This window comes from Bos mutus, chromosome 25, assembly GCF_027580195.1.
Source record: "Bos mutus isolate GX-2022 chromosome 25, NWIPB_WYAK_1.1, whole genome shotgun sequence".
In the NCBI taxonomy this organism is placed as follows: domain Eukaryota; kingdom Metazoa; phylum Chordata; class Mammalia; order Artiodactyla; family Bovidae; genus Bos; species Bos mutus.
Genome location: NC_091641.1, coordinates 24,794,845 through 24,819,339, shown reverse-complemented (window position 1 = coordinate 24,819,339; position 24,495 = coordinate 24,794,845). Strand labels below are relative to the sequence as shown.

The 24,495-nt window shown below is 43.0% G+C and overlaps 1 protein-coding gene across 3 annotated transcripts in view; it reads left to right on the top strand.

The window, feature by feature from the left end:
• VPS35L (VPS35 endosomal protein sorting factor like) overlaps nucleotides 1-24,495 on the top strand; it is a 138,107-nt gene that overhangs the window by 49,345 nt on the left and 64,267 nt on the right. For all 3 annotated transcript variants that reach the window (XM_070363051.1, XM_070363053.1, XM_070363052.1), the window contains exons 12-18: nucleotides 786-879; nucleotides 5,569-5,646; nucleotides 6,115-6,237; nucleotides 19,142-19,188; nucleotides 19,998-20,109; nucleotides 20,636-20,752; nucleotides 23,954-24,007. In XM_070363051.1, the coding sequence (XP_070219152.1) occupies nucleotides 786-879; nucleotides 5,569-5,646; nucleotides 6,115-6,237; nucleotides 19,142-19,188; nucleotides 19,998-20,109; nucleotides 20,636-20,752; nucleotides 23,954-24,007 (625 nt within the window). The remainder of the gene's footprint in view (nucleotides 1-785; nucleotides 880-5,568; nucleotides 5,647-6,114; nucleotides 6,238-19,141; nucleotides 19,189-19,997; nucleotides 20,110-20,635; nucleotides 20,753-23,953; nucleotides 24,008-24,495) is intronic.

Here is a 24,495-nt window from a genome sequence, read left to right as displayed (position 1 = left end):
GCACCCACAGGCCCTCATTCAGTGTCTTTGTGGCTGCTGTCCAAGATGATGAAGAGGTCAGAGATGTCAGAAGGCAAAGCCCTTACCCCTGAGCCCCCTGCTACTCTGGGTCACCTCGGACGTTGTTTTGAGAGTAGTTTTGCGGAGCCAGGAGAAACCAGATCCGCTTTCTGAGTGGCGTTGGACACCATCTAGATAACTCCTCAGAGCCATGGGCTGACTTGTGCTCTGAGTTGGATTTAAAATGTGTACCAAGTGTGTTTGATCGAGGTCTGGTGATGCCTGGGGGAGTTTTCGTTCACCAGCTGGGGGAGAATAAGGCTTGGGGCAGAGGGAAGTCCCATGTGGCTGGAAGAATAAGGAAGTCACAGTTCACTTTGAGGGGGATGCTGGGGTCAGGCGTTAAGAGTGGGTGGAGCACGGGGCAGTAAATCCATGCCAAAGGGATATAGATAACAGCCGAAATATCGAGAAGGGTGAGGAGTGACCTAGTGACCTGTCAATGGACGATAACTGGGGATGGGACAAAAATAGTTAAATTAGTAAAAGTGACCTCAAACAGGAAAAAAGTAAAGATTAGACTCCAGCACTGAAAAGATGGTAGAGATGAAAGAAACCATTCAAAAAAATGAATTATGGCAAGAGAGAAAGACTTGGTACATGGCCTTGAAAACGTCAACTTTGACCTTGGTTTGTTTCTGAAACCTGATTTTGCCCCCCTACCTTTAGGAAGTCGAAACGTAGACTTTTGGGTGTAAATGCTGCTGTCTTTTCATCTCTCGCAGGGGGATTTCAGAGTGTCTGCCGCGGCTGACGTGCATGGTCCGGGGCATCGGGGACCCGCTGGTGTCGGTGTACGCCAGGGCCTACCTGTGCAGGGTGAGACCACCACATCCTGCCTCCTCCAGCGTTCGTGCTTCTCCCTCCCCGCCACCTCACGAGTCACTGGACGAAGGACTTCATTAACTGCTAATTTTAGAGCACAGCTTGTCCACAGAAAGCAGGGCTGTAGGATTTCTGTTTAAAATTAATTTCTAAGTAGACCCACTTACCCGTAACTCTAATTAGGGTCATCATCTCACAAATGAACTGGGTTTCAGAACTAATTGTTTCTCCCTTCTTGCTGGGAAGGAGGCTCCCAAGGCCTTTCGGGTGATAGGTTAACTTCTCATTGACTCAAAATGTGCTTTCCCTTTGTCTTTGAATTTGATTGTTTTATCAGATTTGTGGTCTCTGTATTAAAGAGCTGGCTCAGAGTGCGAGTTGGTGAGGGTTGTCTGGCAGGGAGAGGCACTCCTGGTGATGGCAGGCATCAGGGTCTGTGTTGCCTGGCCTTGGAGGGCTGCTCTGATGGGTTCAGATTGTGGGTCACTCAGCCTTTTTCTCCTTAAAGCACCGTGAAGCTCCTGCTTAAAACTGCTACTACTACTACTATTACTAAGTCACTTCAGTTGTGTCCGACTCTGTGTGACCCCATAGACGGCAGCTCACCAGGCTCCTCTGTCCCTGGGATTCTCCAGGCAAGAACACTGGAGTTGCCATTTCCTTCTCCAATGCATGAAAGTGAAGAGTGAAAGTGAAGTCACTCAGTTGTGTCTGACTCAGCAACCCCATGGACTGCAGCCTACTAGGCTCCTACATCCATGGGATTTTCCAGGCAAGAGTACTGGAGTGGGGTGCCATTGCCTTCTCCACTTAAAACTACTAAGTTTTCATTTATGAAAAATGCACCCTGTGGAGAGTTTACAGTCATTTTTCTTCAACTCACTTGGGGCCATTGCCTCTGTCAGCTTTCATGGGAGTCCCCCTTACTGGTTCCTTGGGCATCGTTTACCTTCAGAGGGGTTATTTCCCCTATTCTGTAGGGTCCTGGACCTGTAGGGTCCAGACTTCTTGAAGACAAAGCTACTCTTAGAGACATATCTCTCCCCTACTGTGAAAGTGAAAGTCGTTCAGTCATGTCCGACTCTTTGCGACCCCATGGACTATACAGTCCATGGAGTTCTCCAGGCCACAATACTGGAGTGGGTAGCCATTCCCTTCTCCAGGGGATCTTCCCAATCCAGGGATCAAACCTAGGTCTCCCACGTTGCGGGTGAATTCTTTACCAGCTGAGCCACTAGGGAAGCCCAAGAATGCTGGAGTGGGTAGCCTATCCCTTCTCCAGGTGATCTTCCTGACGCAGAAATCGAACCAGGGTCTCCTGCATTGCTGGTGGGTTCTTTACCAGCTGAGCTACTAGTGATCATCAGTACTATGAAATTAGAAGGTGAGGACTGCAGCCTTTGATCAGCTTCTTTTACCTGACATCTAGCATATGATAGAAGCCCTGTGGTCTCCAGCATCTCAAAGAAATCAAAATCATTTCCCTCAGAGTGAGAAGCAGACATCCTTAGGAAGAACACTTTTTATAGGTCTATTCCCTAATAAAGGAGAAAAGGAAAAAAAAAGAAAAAGCTTTCCAATTAAGGGCACCTGCTCCCTTGTAGTAACTGAGGCCAAAATATTTATGCATTGCCATCTGCTTGAAACTGGCATAGATTTTTCATAGAAGAATATCAGATATATTTCCTCCAGCTTCAACTCTGTAGTATCATGAAGTTTGAATGCTCCTCCCTTGTCAAAGTTTGCTAAGGGCCTAAGCTTCAACTCCAGTATCACGAAGTTTGAATGCTCCTCCCTTGTCAAAGTTTGCTGAGGGCCTTTGTGTGCAAAATTGGACTGGATCCTGTGGGGTGGGGTGGGGAGGATGTAAAGATAGCCTTGTTTGTGTATTTGTGCTCAATGGCAACCTACTCCAGTACTCTTGCCTGGAAAATCCCATGGATGGAGGAGCCTGGTAGGCTGCAGTCCATGGGGTCGCTAAGGGTCGGGCACGTCTGAGCGACTTCACTTTCACGCATTGGAGAAGGAAATGGCAACCCACTCCAGTGTTCTTGCCTGGAGAATCCCAGGGACGGGGGAGCCTGGTGGTCTATGTGGTCGCACAGAGTCGGACACGACTGAAGCGACTTAGCAGCAGCAGCCTTTCCTCTTATAGCATTCTTTGAACTTACCTTCACATCAGTAATAAAGACCCAGAATCTTAGTGTGTCTAATGACACACAATTATTATATAGAAATCAGAAAGTGAGGGGAAAATTCATTCCCTGCAAACCTCCTCAGTTTTAAAGTTTGAAGGAAGGTACACAAGCTGGTGAAAGATGATATTTGTTGCGTATAAAGTGCCTCACCTGTTGGCTCAAATGGTAAAGAAGCAGCCTGCAATGCAGGAGAAATTGGGTTTGATCCCTGAGTTGAGATGATTCCTGGGAGAAGGGAATGGCAACCCACTCCAGTATTCTTGCCTGGAGAATCCCATGGACAGAAGAGCCCGGCAGGCTACAGTCCATGGGATCGCAAAAGAGTTGGACAGGGCTGAGTTACTAACGCTTTCGTTCACTTTCACATTCAGAGTACCTTTGCATGGCAGATGCAGCTCTATAACTCAGTGGCAATGAGGAGAGATTATAGACATACCCCAGGAAAGCTGGGTGAGATGTCCTGTATCTGAAATCAATTGTGCCAATTCAGGCAGAGCACCCTTTCCTCTGGTTGGGTAGTTACTGAAAATCTTTTGATATAAAAAGAATAAGAGACAGTGTGCATTAGTAAGGACTCTTTCAATTCCAAATGGCAAAACCCCAGTTCATAGTACTCTGAAACAAAGGTGGAGATTTGTTGGCGCTCGCATCTGAGGAGCCTGGGGTAGTCCCGGCATGGCAGACGCAGGGACCCTAAGCTGTGTCGGGAGCTGTCTCCTTCCTTGTGGCTCAGCTCTGCTCTCCTCTGGGTGACTTCAGTCTGCAGCTTTCTCTTTCCATATGGTGGAAAGTCTTCCAGCCTCTCAACTTAGGAACCTCAGTGACAAGATTATCTTTTCGCCAGTGGTTCTAGCCAGTTTCTGGGCAGAATCTCATGGAACCACCTTGGGTCCTTAGTCCGTACATATGCCAGTTGCCTGCTGACTGAGCCTGGGTCATGCACCCACCCTGGCAACCCAGGGTTGGCTGGGTCCAGCTGCCGCAAACCTCTTTATCTGAGAGGTAGGTTTGAGTCCCCAAAGAGAAATCCACTTTGCTGATTCCAGAGACAGAGAGAATGAGTGCCAGGGAGGCAGAAACAACAGATGGGTATCGTGAGTAACTACCCTTGCTACTCTAGGTAGAAATTTTTTCGACCTGAGCAGATTTCCAAGCTGCTCATTTGGTTTTATGGAAAGAGATAAACAAAACACAAAGGCAGTGAGTAGGCAGGGCGTGGGGGGTGCTCAGAGCTGTTTATTAAGGGAAAGTATGATTAACTCCTCTTCTAAGTCACAGCCCCTTCAATTCATCTCCACTGCTCGTCCACTGGGCCTTTCTTTGCTGTCGCCTAACAGGTAATTATTGCTTTTTCTACGGAATGATTAGTAGAAGGAAACAATAGAATCAGAACACAGTAAAAAATGGATCTGACAGTTGTTGTTAATATTTTTTTAAATCCGTGTACTTGTCCTTGGAAGCATCTCCAACAGCTCTAGAGAGCTGCCCCTGGAATTTACCGCCCCAGTGGATCTTGCATAATTTCCCTCAAAGGAATTCCTTACAGACATCTAAAAACCACCATTATCGTTAATCTTCATGACTTCTGGGTAGCTGTGGGGGGAGGTGAGTGGTGGAAATCTGTCTTCCTTGGAAGAAACCAGGTCCCAGAAAGCAACTCCTCTTACAAAGTTGTTTCTGTGCTAAAGCAGCTGTGTGGAATTGAGGTGCATTTGAGGAACTCAGTTTAAGGAACCTTATGATGCTTTGTTTTAAATCCATGTAGTCCCTGCCATATTTGTGACCTGTACTCTTCCATCCGACTCTAGAGCCCTGGCCACCTACTCTGTGATTAGCAAATTGTTTTCTAATAAATATTCTGAAAATATTACATATCTTTTTAAAACAATGAGTGAAGGAGTCGATGGATTATAGTTTTGTTAGGCTTCATGCTTGTGTAATAAAAAATTTGCTTAAAATACATCAAAATTTATGTCTGCTTCCCTGACTGCCCAGCAAAGAATGGATCCGTATATTTTAACAATGCCACAGTGAAGTCCCAGCTGACTCTCTTACATACCAGAATCTTTTTGCTTCATTTAATAAGTACAGCCACGTGTGTGTTTATCATTTTGTAGAGAGGAAAAGAATGTCGTATACACTGTCTTGAGAGTACATTTCTCCTTAGTGCTGTATTGATTTGTTCCCTTGGTCATCTGTTCAGAAATACTTTCATTACCTTTGGGAAATTGCGAAGATGATTACTGCAAATATTGCCCTTTTTTTCATTAAAAATAGCTCCTGTGGTTTTTCTTATAAAAGCAAGATATGCTTGTTGAATAAGAAAATAAAGAAACAAAAAGAATGAAAGTTAACTTTCTGGACCTCTCTATGCTTATATCTACCTATATGTATATTTTTAATTTACAAAAATGCATCACACTGTATATGTTATTTGCAACCTGGTTTTCCACCGTCAAGGTTATTTCATTTTGTTTGGCTACAGGTGGGCATGGAAGTGGCTCCACATCTCAAAGAAAGCCTAAATAAGAACTTTTTTGATTTTCTCCTCACATTCAAACAGGTAAGAGAATATTATCAGAAGAGCCAATTGATGTGATAGTTACATGATCACAGATTCGTAAAACCCAGTTGGTTTTCCAAGTCGAGATTGCCTTAAAGCTCTTTAGATGTGTAAACCCTACAAAATTACACTCGTGTCTGTTACAGACAATTAAAATGTGTTGATTGTACTGAAGAAGCAAAGAGGATTAATATGCATGTGTTAATAAGAAACGTCTCCGGTTGATCAGACTTTCTTCTTCATGTCTGCTGGGTCCATTTTATCAGGTTGCCTCTCTTCACAGCACACATTCCCAGAACAGCTCAGCCTGGTGACATGGGAAACTTTGTGAGTTTTTTTCTAGTTTAAAAAAACCTGAGAAACCAGGCAGTTTCTCTCGGGGCCATTCAGGTGCTTGCAGATACGCTCACATGTTCTTTATTCTGTGACTTCCCTTCCTTTTCTGAGTGTTTATTTGGTCTCCTATAGATTCACGGGGATACGGTCCAGAACCAGCTGGTGCTCCAGGGCGTGGAGCTTCCGTCCTACCTCCCCTTGTACTCGCCTGCCATGGACTGGGTCTTCCAGTGTGTTTCTTACCACGCCCCCGAGGTAACTGCCCTGGGCTTCAGTGTGAAGTTCACTCCCCTCTTCTGTGTCATAAGGACCCTGACACCTGAGTGCCCGGTAACGCCATCATCAGGGCCCTTTCATGGCGATTCACTGTTGGGTCTGGTTCCGTGCTCAGCCCTTGTCCTGCACCCTGTGTATCCTAAGTGGTGGTTTGGGCTGCTGTTCACGCCTGAGCCCTGGGCTCAGGGAGCCTGAGTCTGAATCGCAGCTCTGTCGCTTGCAGCTGTTGTTACTAAAGCAGAGCTCAAGTCACTTGTCCCTAACTGCGCAGCTTTTTTTCTTTATCGGTGAAATGGGAGCAGTAGTAATTCCTGTCTTCTGGTCTATTGCGTGGATCAAACAAGACGGTCCACGTACAGTGCTTGGGGGAGGAGGGCCCCACACACGGTGCTTGAATGTTTGTCGTGTCATTGGGATTGCAAATGTGGTTTTTATATCTGCATGAGAGGACCAGGAAAGAGATAAGACAAAGTGTCACTGGAGGGCAGAGTTTGGATTGTTTTAACTTATTTTTCTTGCCCAATCTGTTTTTTAACTTTTCAGCAAGTATAATGCCTTGCTTATATTTTAATTTTTGCAAATCCTAAAGTATGAGGAGAAAAATAGGGCCATCTTGTATTCACCTAAAAAATAGGTGAATTTTTTATCAAGTAAATTGATTTTAAATAAAATCAGTTTAATAGAAGATTCTTTGAAAACGTGTGGCCATTCTCTCTGATTATAAGGGTAGTCTCAGCCACCACATGCTTGCCCAGGCTCCCAGGAAGAAAAACCAATGACTTGACTGATTCAGCTTAATGACTGAAACCCATGAGCAAAACTGATGCATTTGAAAATAAGAACACTTATTCTTTTTCTCCTTAAAGAACAGCAAAATTGGATTAAAAACAAAAAGTACATGTCATAAGGCGTTCTTCCTTTATTTTAAGTGGCAGTAATCTCAGAGGATGGCAGAAGCTGGGAATAGAGCTTTCCTGGGGAGTAAAACTCTAGGAAATCATTATTGCACCAGAAGAAGTGATTAAAAAAATTAGGTCACCTGAATAATAACAAACTCTGATTCTTGGGGCATTTAAACAAGGAACTTACAGTGTCTCATAAAAAAAAATCATTTTCAAAATGTGGAAGAATTAATGTCAGTGTGGAGGGTGGTGTTGAAAAGGTGTGTGACAAAGTGATACCTAAAAAGCTCTTTGACGGTGGCTGGGATGTGTCCCCCAGGGAGTTGGAGATATGTGTGTCTTTAAGGGGCCACACCTCCAGAATGTAGGCATTTGTCTGCAGCTGTTAGTAATACCCAGGACAGGCAAGTGAGAGGGGAAGGGAGAATCATCTAGATGAGAGAGGGGAGAAATGCCTCGAGCTGCAAATACCTGACATACGAAATTTCATACTGAAATCCCCAGTTCCCTCCCTCCCCAAATCAGGGAATGATTATTCAAAAATGGTTCTTGTTGTTGTTTAAAGATAAGATTCCCCCCGCCCCCACCATTTATACAGTTAAAATTAAGTAAAAAAATCTTTATGCCCCCAGTTTTAGGAACACTTTGCAGAGAAAAGCAACTGTTTCATAAAACATGCTTTGTGCAATGAAAACAAATCCCTGTAAGCTTGCCATTTTCAGCAGCTTGTTGTCTGGGTCTGGTACGGAATCCTGTAATGCAGCTGTGTGATGCAGGTTGTCACAGTTGAAGGAAAGAAGAGGAAGGTGGTAGAGGCTGGGGCAGGTAGTGAGGTAGAACTGAGTTCAGATTGTGACTGTGTTGCCTTGGGCTGCTTGACCTCTTTGTGCCTCAGTTTTATCAGCTGTAAAATGGGGCTAATGAATGGACCCTTCCTCAAAGGGCTCTCATGAGATGACTATAATAGTGCACGTCAGCACGTGACCAAGAGCTGGTGTGAAAGGCAGCAGGCAGATGGGGGTGGTCGTCATCGTTATCTTTGGTCTTAACAGGAGATGGGGCCTGGACTGATTTGAAGGCCAGGAGATGAGTCAGGGCAGTAAGGAGGGGTTGAGGGACGAGACCTGTATAGACCGACAGGCAAGAGGCATAGTTAGGAGACGAGCATGACTGGAGAAGAGTGAGGAACTAGGCCGCCTGGGAGTGGCCCAGGCTGCAGAGGCTGTTGATCATTGTGTCATGGAGACCAGGCAGCTCTTAAAGATTTTTGATCGGGGAGATGATTTGAAAAAAGTGGTGCTTGAAGATCAGACTGGCAGAAGCATACCAGATGGATTAGAAGAGTACCAGTTGGCAGCCATGGAAAAAACAAGAGGCAGAATGGATAGGAGAGGATTTTCATAACCAGAAAACATTGTTTAATAAGTACATATTCATTGGAAAGACTTTGGAAAAGATAGGTTAAAAGGAGAAAAAGAGCCGCCTAAAATTCTGTCACGAGTAACTGGCCATTGTTAACAGTCTGGTGCATTTTGTTTTTAATGCTTCTCTCTCCACTTTTACTCTTGCTCTGTTATTACAATTGTGTTTTGCACATGAGAAATTTTTCCCGTATGCCTTTATGATGCTTTCCCCTCGCTTAACATTATAACAAATGCACTTTGTTAGAGTTTTGTGACCTTTTGGGTAGACAGTAGAAGGCAGTGTTGGTTGGCTGTGAAGAAACGGAGCATGGAGTTGGGTCAGAGATGCTGCTGAGCTTGGAGCCCGTAACACAACTGCCTCTTTCTGAGGCTCCCTCTGCGCTGCGCCCCACAGGCAGCCCTGGGTTTGCAGCACTGTGCTGTGTTGCTCTGTGCAGACAGTTCCTTTTTTCCACCTCTGCATTAAGCAAGTCTGTTGGTGCCATTTTTCCGACAGCATTTGCTCACTTCATGTCTCTGTGTCATTGTGGTAATTCTCACAACATTTCAGACTTTTTCGTTTTATTTGTTATGGTGATCAGTGATCAGTGATCTTTAATGTTACTGTTGGAAAAAAAAATTACGACTCACTGAAGGTTCAGATGATGGTTATCATTTTTTAGCAATAAAGTGTTTTTTAATTATGGGGTGTGTGTGTATATATATATATATACACACACTTATTTTTAGACATAATGCCATTGCACATTTAATAGTGTACAGAATAGTATAAAGCATAGTTTTCATATATACTGAGAAACCAAAAACCTTGTGTGACTTGCTTTATTGGGATATTTACTTCCTTGCAGTGGTCTGGAACAGAACCTGCAATACCTCTGAGGTCTGCCCGTGTTAGGTACTTCACTTGTGTCCGTGGCTCAGTTGTTCAGTCGTGTCTGACTCTTTGCGCCCCCATGGACTGTAGCCCTCCAAGTGCCTGTGTCAATGGGATTTTTCAGGCAAGAATACTAGAGTGGGTTGCCATTTCCTCCTCTAGGTGATCGTCCTAACCCAGGGATTGAACCTGAGTCCCCTGCATCTCTTGCACTGCAGATGGATTCTTTACTGTTGAGCCATTGGGGAAGCCCAGTTACTTTACTTGGCTGTGTTACTTCACTTTCAAAGCTTCCCCAAGCTAGGTGTTGCTGTTATTGCCATTTACAGATGAGGCACCTGAGGCTTAGAAACTTGTTACAGTCACACAGTTAGAAAGAAGCCGTGTAGCCATTTTCAGAGTGACTCTGAAACCAGCAGATTTGTTTGCTTGACTACTTTGCTTTAGACTTTCATTCTAGGTCTCTCCTGTTAACTGCTATACTGCCAAAGTGAGACTTAAACAAATTGACCCATGGACTGCTGTTCCAGTGGTCTTACTATTAATATAAGTACAGTTCAGTTCAGTCGCTCAGTCGTGTCTGATTCTTTGTGACCCCATGGACTGCAGCACGCCAGGCTTCCCTGTCCTTCACCAACTCCTGGAGCTTGCTCAAACTCATGTCCATCGAGTCAGTAATACCATTTAACCATCTCATCCTCTGTCGTCCCCTTCTCATCCTGCCTTTGATCTTTCCCAGGATCGGGGTCTTTTCCAATGAGTCAGTTCTTCGTGTCAGGTGGCCAGAGTATTGCAGTTTCAACGTCAGCATCAGTCCTTCCAATGAATATTCAGGACTGATTTCTGTAGGATTGAGTGGTTTGATCTCCTTGCAGTCCAAGGGACTCTCAAGAATCTTCTTCAGCACCACAGTTCAAACATCAGTTCTTCAGGTCTCAGTTTTCTTTGTAGTCCAACTCTCTCATCCATACATGACTACTGAAAAAACCATATCTTTGACTAAATGGACCTGTGTCGGCAAAGTAATGTCTCTGCTTTTTAATATGCTGTCCAGGTTGGTCATAGCTTTCCTTCCAAGGAGTAAGCGTCTTTTAATTTCATGGCTGCAGTCACCATCTGCAGTGATTTTGGAGCCCAAGAAAATAAAGTCTGTCACTGTTTCCATTGTTTCCCCATCTATTTGCCATGAAGTGATGGGACCAAATGACAGGATCTTAGTTTTCTGAATGTTGAGCTTTAAGCCAACTTTTTCACTCTCCTCTTTCACTGTCATCAAGAGGCTCTTTAGTCCCTCTTCACTTTCTGCCATAAAGGTGGTGTCATCTGCGCATCTGAAGTTATTGATATTTCTCTCAGCAATCTTGATTCAAGCTTGTGCTTTATCCAGCCAGCATTTTACATGATGTACTTTGCATATAAGTTAAACAAACAGGGTGACAATATACAGCCTTGACATACTCCTTTCCTGATTTGGAACCAGTCTGTTATTCCCTGTCTGGTTCTAATTGTTTTTTCTTGACCTGCATATAGATTTCTCAGGAGGCAGGTAAGGTGGTCTGGTATTCCCATCTCTTTCAGAATATTCCACAATTTGTTGTGATCTATACAATTGCACTCATCTCACACGCTAGTAAAGTAATGTTCAAAATTCTCCAAGCCAGGCTTCAGCAATACGTGAACTGTGAACTTCCTGATGTTCAAGCTGGTTTTAGAAAAGGCAGAGGAACCAGAGATCAAATTGCCAACATCCATAGGATCATTGAAAAAGCAAGAGAGTTCAGAAAAACATCTATTTCTGCTTTATGGACTATGCCAAAGCCTTTGACTGTGTGGATCACAATAAACTGTGGAAAATTCTGAGAGAGACGGGAATACCAGAGCACCTAACCTGCCTCTTGAGAAACCTATATGCTGGTCCGGAAGCAACAGTTAGAACTGGACATGGAACAATAGACTGGTTCCAAATAGGAAAAGGAGTATATCAAGGCTGTATATTGTCACCCTGTTTATTTAACTTCTATGCAGAGTACATCATGAGAAATGCTGGGCTGGAAGAAGCACAAGCTGGAATCAAGATTGCCGGGAGAAATATCAATAACCTCAGCTATGCGGATGACACCACCCTTATGGCAGAAAGTGAAGAGGAACTAAAAAGCCTCTTGATGAGAGTGAAAGAGGAGAGTGAAAAAGTTGGCTTAAAGCTCAGTATTCAGAAAATGAAGATCATGGCATCTGGTCCCATCACTTCATGGCAAATAGATGGGGAAACAGTGGAAGCAGTGTCAGACTTTATTTTTGGGGGCTCCAAAATCACTGCAGATGGTGACTGCAGCTATGAAATTAAAAGACGCTTACTCCTTGGAAGAAAAGTTATGACCAACCTAGACAGCATATTGAAAAGCAGAGACCTTACTTTGCCAACAAAAGTCCGTCTAGTCAAGGCTATAGTTTTTCCAGTAGTCATGTATGCATGCGAGAGTTGGACTGTGAAGAAAGCTGAGCGCCGAAGAATTGATGCTTTTGAACTGTGGTGTTGGAGAAGACTCTTGAGAGTCCCTTGGACTGCAAGGAGATCCAACCAGTCCATTCTGAAGGAGATCAGTCCTGGGTGTTCTTTGGAAGGAATGATGCTAAAGCTGAAACTCCAGTACTTTGGCCACCAAATGCCAAGAGTTGATTCATTGGAAAAGACTCTGATGCTGGGAGGGATTGGGGGCAGGAGGAAAAGGGAACGACAGAGGATGAGATGGCTGGATGGCATCACTGACTCGATGGACATGAGTTTGAGTGGACTCCAGGAGTTGGTGATGGACAGGGAGGCCTGGCGTGCCGCGATTCATGGGGTCGCAAAGAGTGGGACACGACTGAGTGACTGAACTGAACTGAACTGAACACAGTCAAAGGCTTTGGTATAGTCAGTAAAGCAGAAGTAGATGTTTTTCTGAAACTCTCTTGCTTTTTCTGTTGTCCAACGGATGTTGGCAATTTGATCTCTGGTTCCTCTGCCTTTTCTAAATTCAGCTTGAACATCTGGAAGTTCACGGCTCACGTGCTGTTGAAGCCTGGCTTGGAGAATTTTGAGTGTTACTTTGCTAGTGTGTGAGAAGAGTGCAGTTGTGTGGTAGTTTGAAGATTTTTGGCATTGCCCTTCTTTGGGATTAGAATGAAAACTGACCTTTTCCAGTCCTGTGGCCACTGCTGAGTTTTCCACATTTACTGGCATATTGAGTGCAGCACTTTCACAGCATCATCTTCTAGGATTTGAAATAGCTCAACTGGAATTCCATCACCTCCACTAGCTTTGTTTGTAGTGATGCTTCCTAAGGCCCACTTGACTTCACACTCCAGATGTCTGGCTCTAGGTGAATGATCACACCATCATGGTTATCTGGGTCATGAAGATCTTTTTTGTACAGTTCTTTTGTATATTCTTGCCACCTCTTCTTAATATCTTCTGCTTCTGTTAGATCCATACCATTTATGTCCTTTAAGTGCCCATCTTTGCATTTAATGTTCCCTTGGTATCTCTAATTTTCTTGAAGAGATCTCTAGTCTTTCCCATTCTATTGTTTCCCTTTATTTCTTTACAATGATCACTGAGGAAGTCTCTCTTATCTCTCTTTGCTATTCTTTGGAATTCTGTATTCAGATGGGTCTATCTTTCCTTTTCTCCATTGCTTTTCACTTCTCTTTTCTCAGCTATTTGTAAGGCCTGCTCAGTCAACCATTTTGCCTTTTTCCATTTCTTTTTCTTGAGGATGGTCTTGATCACTGCCTCCTGTACAATGTCATGAACCTCCATCCATAGTTCTTCAGGCATTCTGTCTATCAGATCTAATCCTTTGAATCTATTTGTCACTTCCACTGTATAAAGCATCTGCCTGCAACACATGAGACTTGGGTTCTATCCCTGGGTCAGGAAGATCCCCTGGAGAAGGAAATGGCAACCCACTCTAGTACTCTTGCCTGGAAAACCCCATGGACAGAGAAACTTGGTAGACTACAGTCCATGGGATCGCAAAGAGTTGGACATGACTGAGTGACTTCACTTTCACTGTATAATCATAAGGGATTTGATTTAGGTCACACCTGAATGGTCTAGTGGTTTTCTCCACTTTCTTCAATTTAAGTCTGAGTTTGGCAATAAGGAGTTCATGATCTGAGCCACAGTCAGCTCCCGGTCTTGTTTTTGCTGACTGTATAGAGCTTCTCCATCTTTGGCTGCAAATAATATAATCAATCTTATTTCAGTATTGACAGTCTGGTGATGTCCATGTGTAGAGTCTTCTCTTGTGTTGTTGGAAGAGGGTGTTTGCTATGACCAGTGCGTACTCTTCGCAAAACTCTATTAGCCTTAGCCCTGCGTCATTTTATACTCCAAGGCCTAATTTGCCAGTTACTCCAGGTATCTCTTGACTTCCTACTTTTGCATTCCAGTCCCCTATGATGAAAAGAACATCTTTTTTGGGGTGTTAGTTCTAGAAGGTCTTGTAGGTCTTTATAGAACCCTTTCAACTTCAGCTTCTTCAGCATTACTGGTTGGGGCATAGACTTGGATTACTGTGATATTGAATGGTTTGCCTTGAAAATGAACAGAGATCATTCTGTCATTTTTGAAATTGCACCCAAGTACTCCATTTCAGACTGTTTTGTTGGCTATTAATATAAACTGCCCTTTAAACATTCTAAAATACAATTCAACTAGCAATTCACATCTAAGACCAGTGTTGGTGATTGATAAATCCCTCTAAAGCATACTTGTGTGTTATTTTCATTCTTTTGAATTAGGGAAGAAACCCCAGAGAAAGGTAAATAATAGAAAAAAGAATAAAAAATTCTCCTTTTAATGCCTGTGGTATAAAAGTTCTTTTTATTCACATTGACATATTTTATTCCTTTGAGAATTAATCACATTAACTCTGGTTTAGAGGAAAGAGGTTTTATCTTTTAAGATTAGTTTATGATTTTGGCTACAGTTTACATGTTTGTTTCATCTAGAAAAACAATGAAAATATGATATATGTATTATTTAGTTTATTTTTTAATGGGGCAATAATTATAAAGACTGATTGTAAGCATATTTACTTATTAAAAGTAGAATTACACATCTCTAGAGCAGTCTGGGCTTCATATGAGTTAATCTTAGCTTAGAAAATATATTATTTTTTCAAGATAATTTAATTATTTATTACTCTTTGCTTTTTGCTGAGTTGTGCTGTGTGGGATCCTAGTTCCCAGATCAGGGATCAAACCCATAGCCCCTGCAGTTGGAAGCGCAGAGTTCTAACCACAAGTTCCATCCCTGTTAGAAAACAGAAATGTGTTATTGACCCAACTTCTTTTTTCTTTTCCTGTACTTTGGGAGTGGGTGAATAACCCTAATCTGGAGACAACCTTAGATATAATGGTGGCTATGCAAAGCAAAATATGTTAATAAAATATCACAAAGATGTATCCTTTCCGCCACAAAAAAAGGTACATGAAGAGTCTGGTGAAACAGTCTAGTTACTTATATTAATATTATACCAACGTCACTTTGTCAACTTTGACCATACACCATAGTTACGTAAGATGTCACCACTGGGGGAAGCTTAGTGATGGGTAACCAGCACCTGTACTATTTTTGCAGTTTCTCACGAGTCTGTAGTTGATTACAAATAAAACTTGTCAAAAACTTCATCAATTTGGAGCAGTTTGAAAAATAATGTTATAAACATGGTATGGAATCCTCAGGTACTAGAGAGATGGATTTATGAGTACTAACATGGGAGGAGGGAGCCCCGTGCCAGATTGTAGAGCAAAAACGGCAAGTTGTCTCTCCATATTGATAGTCCATATAGCGAGTATCCATTTTTGTAAAACAAAAGTCTTCTACAACAAAAGCTGTATATTCGTAGAGCATAGATAAAGGCCTTGAAAGATTAGACACCAAATGTTGACACTGATGACCCCTAGGGAGAGGGAGTTGGGAATGAGGGCATGCATATTTTACTTGATACATGATGGTATTGTTTGAACTTCTGTCCAAAGGCACTTCTTATTTTTATAATTTTTATAAAAAGCAAATATATAACCAAATAAGTGTAGGGGCCTAGTGAAACTTTAAGTTCTGATGTGTCTGTAAATATATATTCTGAGCGGCAAGTTTTTTAGTGTTTTATCTCAGCCAACAATAGGCTTGTTTCGATCTCAGACTGGTTTGAACTGTTGTTTCTTTTGTTCTTGCCAAAAGTAGTCAATTCTGTCACTTCTCTGGAAAAAAAAAATTAATAACCGCTAATAGATCTTCCTGGGGTCTATAGGCATTTGGCTCTGTGGACACTTAGGGTAATGACAGTGGAACCTTTTTTGTTTTTTGAGTTATATTCTTGGATGCATTTTTAATGTATTCATCTCCTGTGAAAAGAGAGCTTTTAAGGCATTTGTCTTAATGGCCAGAGCATTTTGTCCCTATGTTAGCATTTGTCCTATTTTGTCTTTTCAGAAGTGCTGGACCAAGGTTTTTTCATTCGTGTGTGTGTGTGTGTGTGTGCGCACACATGTGTGTGTATGAGATAGAGAATAAGCCGCCCAAGGGCATGGATTTCTGTCTTGATTTCCTCACTGCCCTATTCCCAGTGCCTAGAGTAGTGGCTTATTGGAAATAACCCTGATGCTGGAAAAGATTGAGGGCAGGAGGAGAAGGGGGCAGCAGAGGATGAGATGGTTGGATGGCATCACTGATGCGATGAACATGAGTTTGAGCAAACTCAGGGAGATGATGAAGGACAGGGAATCCTGGTGTGCTGCAGTCCATGGGGTTGCGAAGAGTCGGACACAACTTAGTGACTGAACAACAGCAATAACATTACTGTTGCTTCACAGGCAGGTGTTGAATGAGTAATTATTTGTGTGTGTGTTGAGGAGTATCAATGTGATTGTTATAAGAGTATCTCTTTTTCAGCTTTCCCAGGAACCACTTTGATACTGTTCTTCCTGAATGACTTTTCAAATATTGAATCCCCTATGAATGGGTTAGGGAGGCCTTTTGTGACATTGTCAGTTTTATCATCAGTTGGGATGCTCTGGCTGCAAGGAACACTTAACTGGCCCTACAGAGATAACTCAGTGTGTTCTCTTGAATAACAAATGGCCCTGGGCCAGGCAGGTTCTGTTCTCTCTGCTCTGCCATCACCAGATAGCAGCATGGTGGCTGTAGCCATTCCAGGCATCATGCCCAGACATGGCAGAATCCAGAGGCAGGAAGATCGGGAGTCTTCAGTTCCTCCAGTTCCTGTTTAAGAACAGGAAGACTTTCCTCTAAGCCCCCATCTCAGTAGCAAGAAATCGGTCATGTGCCCTGTCTAAACCCACCACTTGCAAGGGGAAATGAGACCACCGTGACTGACTTGGGGCTGTGTTAGTTTGCTTAGTATATTCAGGCAGCTGTAACAAAATACCACATAGTGGGTGTATTATAAACAACAGAAGTTTATTTCTAATGGTTCTGGAGGCTGGGAGTCCAAGATCAGGATGCTGGCAGATACAGTATCTGGTGAGGGCCTACTTCCTGGTTCATAGATTTTATCTTCTGGCTGTGTGCTCACATGGCAGAAGGGACAAGAGAGCTTTCTAGGGCTGCTTTTATAAGGGCACTGATTCCATTTATGAGGGCTACACCCTTAAGACCTAATCACCTCCAAAGGCTCCACCTTCTAACACCACTAACTTGGGAGTTAGTGGTGATTCAGATATTAGCAGGCTTCCTTGATAGACTGAGTGGCTTTAAACAACAGAAAGTTATCTTCTCACAGTTTTGGAGGCTGGAAAGTCCAAGATCAAGGTCCCAGCAGGGTTGGTTTGTGGCGAGACTTTTCTCCTTGGCTTGCAGACCAGTCTTCTCACTGTGTCCTCGCCTGGTCTTGTCATCTGTGCACGTGTGTCCCTAGCCTCTCTTCCTCTTCTTATAAGGACAGCAGTCCTATTGGATTAGGGCTGCGCCCTTATGACCTCACCTGGTATTAACTCCTTTAAAAACCCTATCTCCAAACACAGTCACATTGCGGGTTAGGGCTTCAACATATGAATGGGGGGAACATAATTCACTCCAGAACAGGACCCAACCTGATTTTTGTTGGACAGAGACAGAAATCTGAATAAAATAGGGGTTCTAGGGTATTGATAGTATCCCCACAATCAACAGTCACCTTAATTATTCAGGGACACCCAGGACACAGCTCAAAAGAGTGGAATTGCACTAAAAAAGACTCATTTTATTTTTTGATATCCAGGCCAGACTTAGGTACAAATCTCATTTCTGCCACTTAGTAGGAAGTGGCTCAACCCAGCTGAGTTTTGGCTTCCTCATCTGTAAAGTAGGGATAACAGACATGGTCTCAAAGGCCATTGTGAAGAGTGAATGGGAAAACGTATATACAAGTGAAAGTGAAAGTCGTTCAGTTGTGTCTGACTCTTTGCGACCCCATGGACTATCAGTCCATGGGATTCTCCAGGCCAGAATATTGGATTGGGTAGCCTATCCCTTCTCCAGGGGATCTTCCCGACCCAGGAATTGAACCAGGGTCTCCTGCATTGCAGGTGGATTCTTTACCCATTGAGCTACCAGGGAAGCCCCGTGCCTAGTGCTGGGTGCCTGGTGAGTGCTCAGTGTCAAGGCTACTGTTCTCAGCTCTTTTGTCTTGGGATTGACCTTGTCTGTGCCTTTTGAAACTTTCCCCAAACCACTGCACTACGGGATACTTCTTTCTATTGATTTTCTTAACAACAAGAGCTCTTTTAAAGATGCATAATTGTCCTAAGATAGCTCTAAAGCCATTAATAGTATTCCAATGAGTAAAACATTTATTTTCTTTTGGGGAAAAAAATGCTTCAAAATGCATTTGAGAGGAAGTGTAGTGAAGCACATGGCCTTTGATGCCAGACTTCCCAGGTCACGTCCAGCCCACCATAACTAGCCATGTCATCGTGGCCCAGCCATGTTGCTGTTCAGTAGCTTGGTTTCTCATCTGTGAAATGGGAGAATTGAAGCCTGCCTCATAGGGGTTGTGAGAAGTGGCAGCATGACTGTCAAGTGCTTCTCCCTGTGACTGGCCCAGTGTTATTCATTTTACTTAGAGTTCCACAGGCACCTCGTGAAAGGGGAGGAACACTGGGGGTCTAGAAGAGGTGGAAAGTAAAAATGAAAGTCGCTCAGTTGTGTCTGACTCTGTGCAACCCCATGGACTATACAGTCCATGCAGTTCTCCAGGCCAGAATACTGGAGTGGGTAAGCTGTTCCCTTCTCCAGGGGATCTTAGGAGAGGTGGGGAGTAAAGCAAATTTCATTCTTACTGGTACCCTAGAGCACAGGCGGTACCACTCTCATTGTCCTGTAGGAATCTGCAGGTGGCATGGTACCACCTGTATCATCTGCCTACAGATGAAGAAAAAGTAGTTGGTGAGACTGGATTTGAACCCAGCGGTGCATGAGCCCAGGGCCCTAGCTCTTACCCATTATGCTAAATGCCACAAGAGTGAACTTGTTTTCTCCTCCATCCTCCCCATGCTACCAAACACTGAGAATTATAGAAATGGGTATGTAAATGACTACCTTTATTTTAGAGTATTACTTTGCAAATCTGCTCATGAGAAGTGTTACTTTAGATCCCCCAACTTGATGGTTTTTATTATTTTTCTTTAATTAGGCTCTGCTAACAGAGATGATGGAGAGATGTAAGAAGCTAGGAAACAAGTAAGTATTTTGAAATTCATAAAGCCTGTGTTTGAAAATAGAGTCAGTTGCTTTTTTTTTTGAGCTTGGCATGCTTGCATGGGCAAGAGGCCTACAGAGCAGCAGGATAGCCCCTGACCTCAAGAATGCTGGAGTCCAGTTGCCTGGCTTCTGATATTGGCTCCACTCTTTCTTAGCTTTATGACCTTGGGTCACTTGCTTTGACCTTTCTGTGTCTTCATCTCTTCATCTGTAAATTGGGTATAATAGCAGTGCTTTCCCTGTGGGGCTGTGATAAGTGATAAAGTCAGGATAAACTTGAGTTCTTATCTTCTAGGCATAAGAGGTTTCTCCTCCACTCTGCTTTCAGTGGTAGATGGGGAGCCTGGAGTGGGTTTTCTTTACCACTGTGTCCCTAGGTCCTGGAACAGTGCTTTTCATAGGAGATGTGGATGTATATTTGCAGCTTGGATCAGTATTGTTACTTAATGTTTAGTTTTATTAGTGCACTGAAGGCTCCCTCCATTTCTTCTGTTTAAATGGATTTGATTACTTTCTTATTTACTATCCATCCATTGATCTGTGCAGCCATTCACACATCCATCCACCCATCTTCCATTCTTCCAGCCAATTGAATATTTATCAAGCTCTGAATATGCACAAAACACTGTGTCAGTCTCTAGAGGTTGCTTTTTTACTGCGATCTTTTTTTTCCCCCAACGCTACCATTAAAGGGCTGTCAGTCATCTTTTCTAACAGCATACATCCTAAAATGAAAGCGACTTTCTTAAAGGAAAGCTCTGCTGACGTGGGGCATATGTGTCTTGCAGTGCCTTGCTGTTGAACTCCGTGATGTCGGCTTTCCGGGCTGAGTTCATTGCTACAAGGTCCATGGATTTCATTGGCATGATTAAGGAGTGCGACGAGTCTGGTTTCCCCAAGGTAGGCTCTTGACTTAATCCTTGGTGGAGAACAGATAGGCAACGTTTGCCTGACAGCTCTCCAGGGAGAGGGAATCTGGTGTCGGGGGCAGCTCGGGCCAAGAGGAAACCAGGTGAAGTCTGTGTTTCTGAAGAGTGCAGAGGAAGACGAGTGAGCGACGGGTTGAGAGACACATGTAATTGCTGAGAGTCAGGTTTCTGTGAGTCCTAAATCTACCCAGTTAGCTCACTATGAAGTATTTGGGAAAAACTTTGGTCTTACACCTTTAAAACTGTGTCTTCATCCATTAATTATGCAAAGGTTGTCCAGGAGAATAGTATGGCCCACAGGTTGGACCAGTACACAGAGCCAGCTCTTTGTTCTGACCTTCTCAGTCTAACTTGCATAAGTTTGTGATAGAACTTCAGAAAATGGTCGTTGGAAGATTAACCTTGAGATAGGCCGACTGTGACAGCCTTTTCCTTTATTTTCTTAAGTTACTCTGATTTTTAATTTCTGAGATCATAATGTTTGCTATATTTCTTAGCATCTCCTTTTTCGCTCCCTGGGGTTAAACTTGGCCTTGGCTGATCCTCCTGAGAGTGATCGACTTCAGATTCTCAATGAAGCTTGGAAAGTTATCACTAAATTGAAAAATCCACAGGTGGGTGACAATTTAGACTTTTGACTGCTTTGTGCCCAAGTTATGTAGTATGCTCTTTCTTTAAAAAATTTCTCTGTCAACTCATCATTCTTATTTTTTAAAAAATGAAATCTACTCCTTTTAACTGTATTGTTTGTCAACCTGTAATGGAGAACTTACAACTTTAAAGATCTATTTCTTGATTTTTGTGTCCCTATTATGTCTTATTCTTGTGGCCTTAAGATGAATGAGAAATGTAAAATTATGAATACTTGAAACTTGAAAAGACCTGTAGCTCTGCAAAGAGCATTCTAAGTGCAGCAATCGATAGCACCGTTGACCCTTGAATAAGATGGATTTGGACTGCACAGATCCACTTATACGTGGATTATTTTTTTTCAGTGGTAAATACCATGATATTATACAACTGTTGGTTGGTTAAATGCATAGAAGCGAAATTGCAAATACAGAGGAATCATGGATACAGAGGGCTGACTATAAGTTACACATAATTTTTGACTGCATAGAGGATCGGTGTCCCTAAACCCTGTATTGTTTAAAGGTCAAATTATATTTGGATTTGAAAAAACAATTTATTGAGATAACCCTAAATTGAAGATCAGCAGTCAAGCCAGTAATTAGCAAAAGGGAATTCCAATTTCCATCCCTTGAATGGACAGCTGAAGCCTCTTTCTCCCCATACTTCTGACATGGAAAGTCTTAGGAGGAGGAACCAACTGATTTTAGTTGCTATAATGCATGTAGTCGGAGAAGGCAATGGCACCCCACTCCAGTACTCTTGCCTGGAAAATCCCATGGACGGAGGAGCTTGGTAGGCTGTAGCCCATGAGGTCGCTAAGAGTCGGACATGACTGAGCGACTTCACTTTGACTTTTCACTTTCATGCATTGGAGAAGGAAATGGCAACCCACTCCAGTACTCTTGCCTGGAAAATCCCATGGATGGAGGAGCCTGGTGGGCTGCCATCTATGGGGTCACACAGAGTTGGACACGACTGCAGCGACTTAGCAGCAGCAGCAGCAATGCATGTAGTGCTGGTCATCATTTTGTAGGTTTGGTTTTTATGCCTCACTTCCTTTTAGGGACCATGCCAGCAATTTATGTGGGTGCCACTAGGGAATGGTATTGGCTGTCTTTGTGGCCAAACTTCACCACACTCTGCACTTCTTCTGTCCTATGTACCTGTTCATTTGGTTTGTTGTAACAGCATATAATAGACCATGTGGCTTCTATACAATAGAAATTTATTTCTCACAGTTCTGAAGGCTAGAAGTACAGAGTCAGGGGGCCAGCATGGTTGGTTGGAGAAGGAAATGGCAGCCCACTCCAAGATTCTTGCCTGAGAAATTCTGTGGACACAGCAGCCTGGCGGGCTACAGCCCATGGGGTTGTAAAGAGTCAGACATGATGTAGCAGCTCAACAGCAGCAACATAGCATGGTTGGGTTCTGATGAGGACCCTCTTCCCGGTTGCAGACTGCCAGCTTCTCCTCGTCACATGGCAGAAAGAGGGAGGAAGACCTCTGGGGTCCCTTTTACAAGGGCACTAATTCCATTCATAGGGTCTTCACCCTCGTGACCTAACCACTGCCCCAAACCCTACATCCTAATATCATCACATTAGGGGCTAAGATTTCAACATACAAACATTCAGACCATAACACAACAAGTAAGTGAATATTGGAGGTAGCATTTGATTGGATCATTTATTGAGAAGGAAGTGTTAAAATGAACCCCGTTATAAACCCCTTACTGGGTATTTCCCTGGTGGTCCAGTGGCTAAGACTATGTTCTCCCAATGTGGGGGGCCCGGGGTTTGATCCTTGGTCAGGGAACTAAATCCCACATTGCGCAATTAAAAGATCCACATGCTGCAACTAAGACTTGGTCAAATAAATAAATTTTAAAATAAGCCCTTGTTAATCACCACATTTATGATAGCGTATTAAGAACAGTGGTATAATTTAGAAAAATTAGAAGCTTATTTACACCATTGTGTACCTATGTTGTGCTTAGCCATGTCTGACTGTTTGCTTCATGGAGTATAGCCTGCCAGCCTCCTCTGTCCATGGAATTTTCCAGGCAAGAATACTGGAGTGGGTTGCCATTTCCTATACCTATGTTCAGCAAAATCCTTGTTAAACTCCAGCTATTGAAATTCCCTGTTTAACTTAAACTGGTAATGAAAACAGCTTATTTAGGATATTTAAGTCAAAAGCCTCTGGGCCTCTGGTGCCTATACTGCAGGACTTAAAAACAACCTTGCATCAAAAGCTCATAATAACAATTTTCTCCAGATTTTAACTTCATACTCTCCTCATTAAGTCCTTCTTAGCACTTCTGTTAGACCTTAGAATGTTCCTGTCTTTACTTGTGTGAATGAGATAACTGTTTTCTCCCCTCCACTTTCTTCTTTGTTTTCCATGGAGTGTCAGAACAGAAGAGGCATCCTTGCAGACTCTTATTTTTCCTTTCTTTTTTGTTGGCTGCGCCTTGTGGCATGTGGGATCTTAGTTCCCTGAACAGGGTTCGAACACATGGCTTCTGCATTGGGAGCATGGAGTCTTAACCATTGGACTGCCAGGGAAGTCCCAGATTCTGTTTTTCCCTGGACATTTTTTCCCATTTGCCTGTTTTCTGGAGCATACAGCCTTACCAAGTTGATCATCACCGTTTCCATGGCCATCTCATTATCTTTCCTACTTGAATCTAACACATCCTTTCTTACCTAAAACCTTTGTGCTTTCTTAACCCTTTTACAACGTATGTACATCTCCCCTCTCTAGGACAAATGGTTTGTTTTTAAAGGCAGGAGGCCTTTTTTTTCTCAGTATATTCAAATGTCGCATCTTAAATAATGTTTGAATTTTCAACCAGATCTGTGGTCCTTGAGATGTGATGAGTACTCCCCACCGTTATCTCTGCTCCCCTGCAGTTCTTCCCGTTCTCCAGGTGGGGCAGAGCTTCCCAGATTTCTGTTTTGGCCCAAGTAGTCATTCTGGAATGAAAGTCTAATTAGTTTCAGGCAACTTATGTTTTCTCATCTCACCTCTCAGGGGTAGAATCTATCAATGGGCCAGGGTTTTCTGTATGTGACTGTTGAAATCCCTATCAGTAGTTTCAGAGCCCTTGAAGGAATTGGTACATTATGAGTTTTTGCCATATGGTCAATTGTAAAGCCGTCTTTGCTTTTTCTTTGTAGGACTACATTAATTGTGCTGAAGTGTGGGTGGAGTACACCTGCAGGCATTTCACGGTATGTGTACTGTGGTATTGTTTTTGTGGTATTGTGTGCTGAATATTTTTTTCATGTTCATAATTGTGAATAAGTCTAGCATAGACCTTTATGCATTTTGTGATGCTAATTATCCTTAATTTATGAAAATTGCACCTTTTTCAGTATAATGTAATGAAGTATTAATATGTGAACTATAACAAAAGGGTTCACACTTACATGTAAGTTTGGGAAATACTACATTTTACAAAGTTAAGCAGATTTTTTTTTTTTTCACCACCATACAGCTTAGATGCTTAAAGTTCCTTGTGACTTTCCACGGAAGTCTAGTCAGCAGTGTTTCCCAAACATATTTGATTTGCTTGTAATTTAATTTTTTTTTCTAAGCAAGCAAAGATGCTGCTTTGCCTAGGCCCACACTGGAAGCTCAGCTTGGGAAATACTGGTCTTGTCAATGAGCAGAGACTTTAGAAGCAGGTGGAAGTGGTTTCAAATCCTGTTGCCAGGTG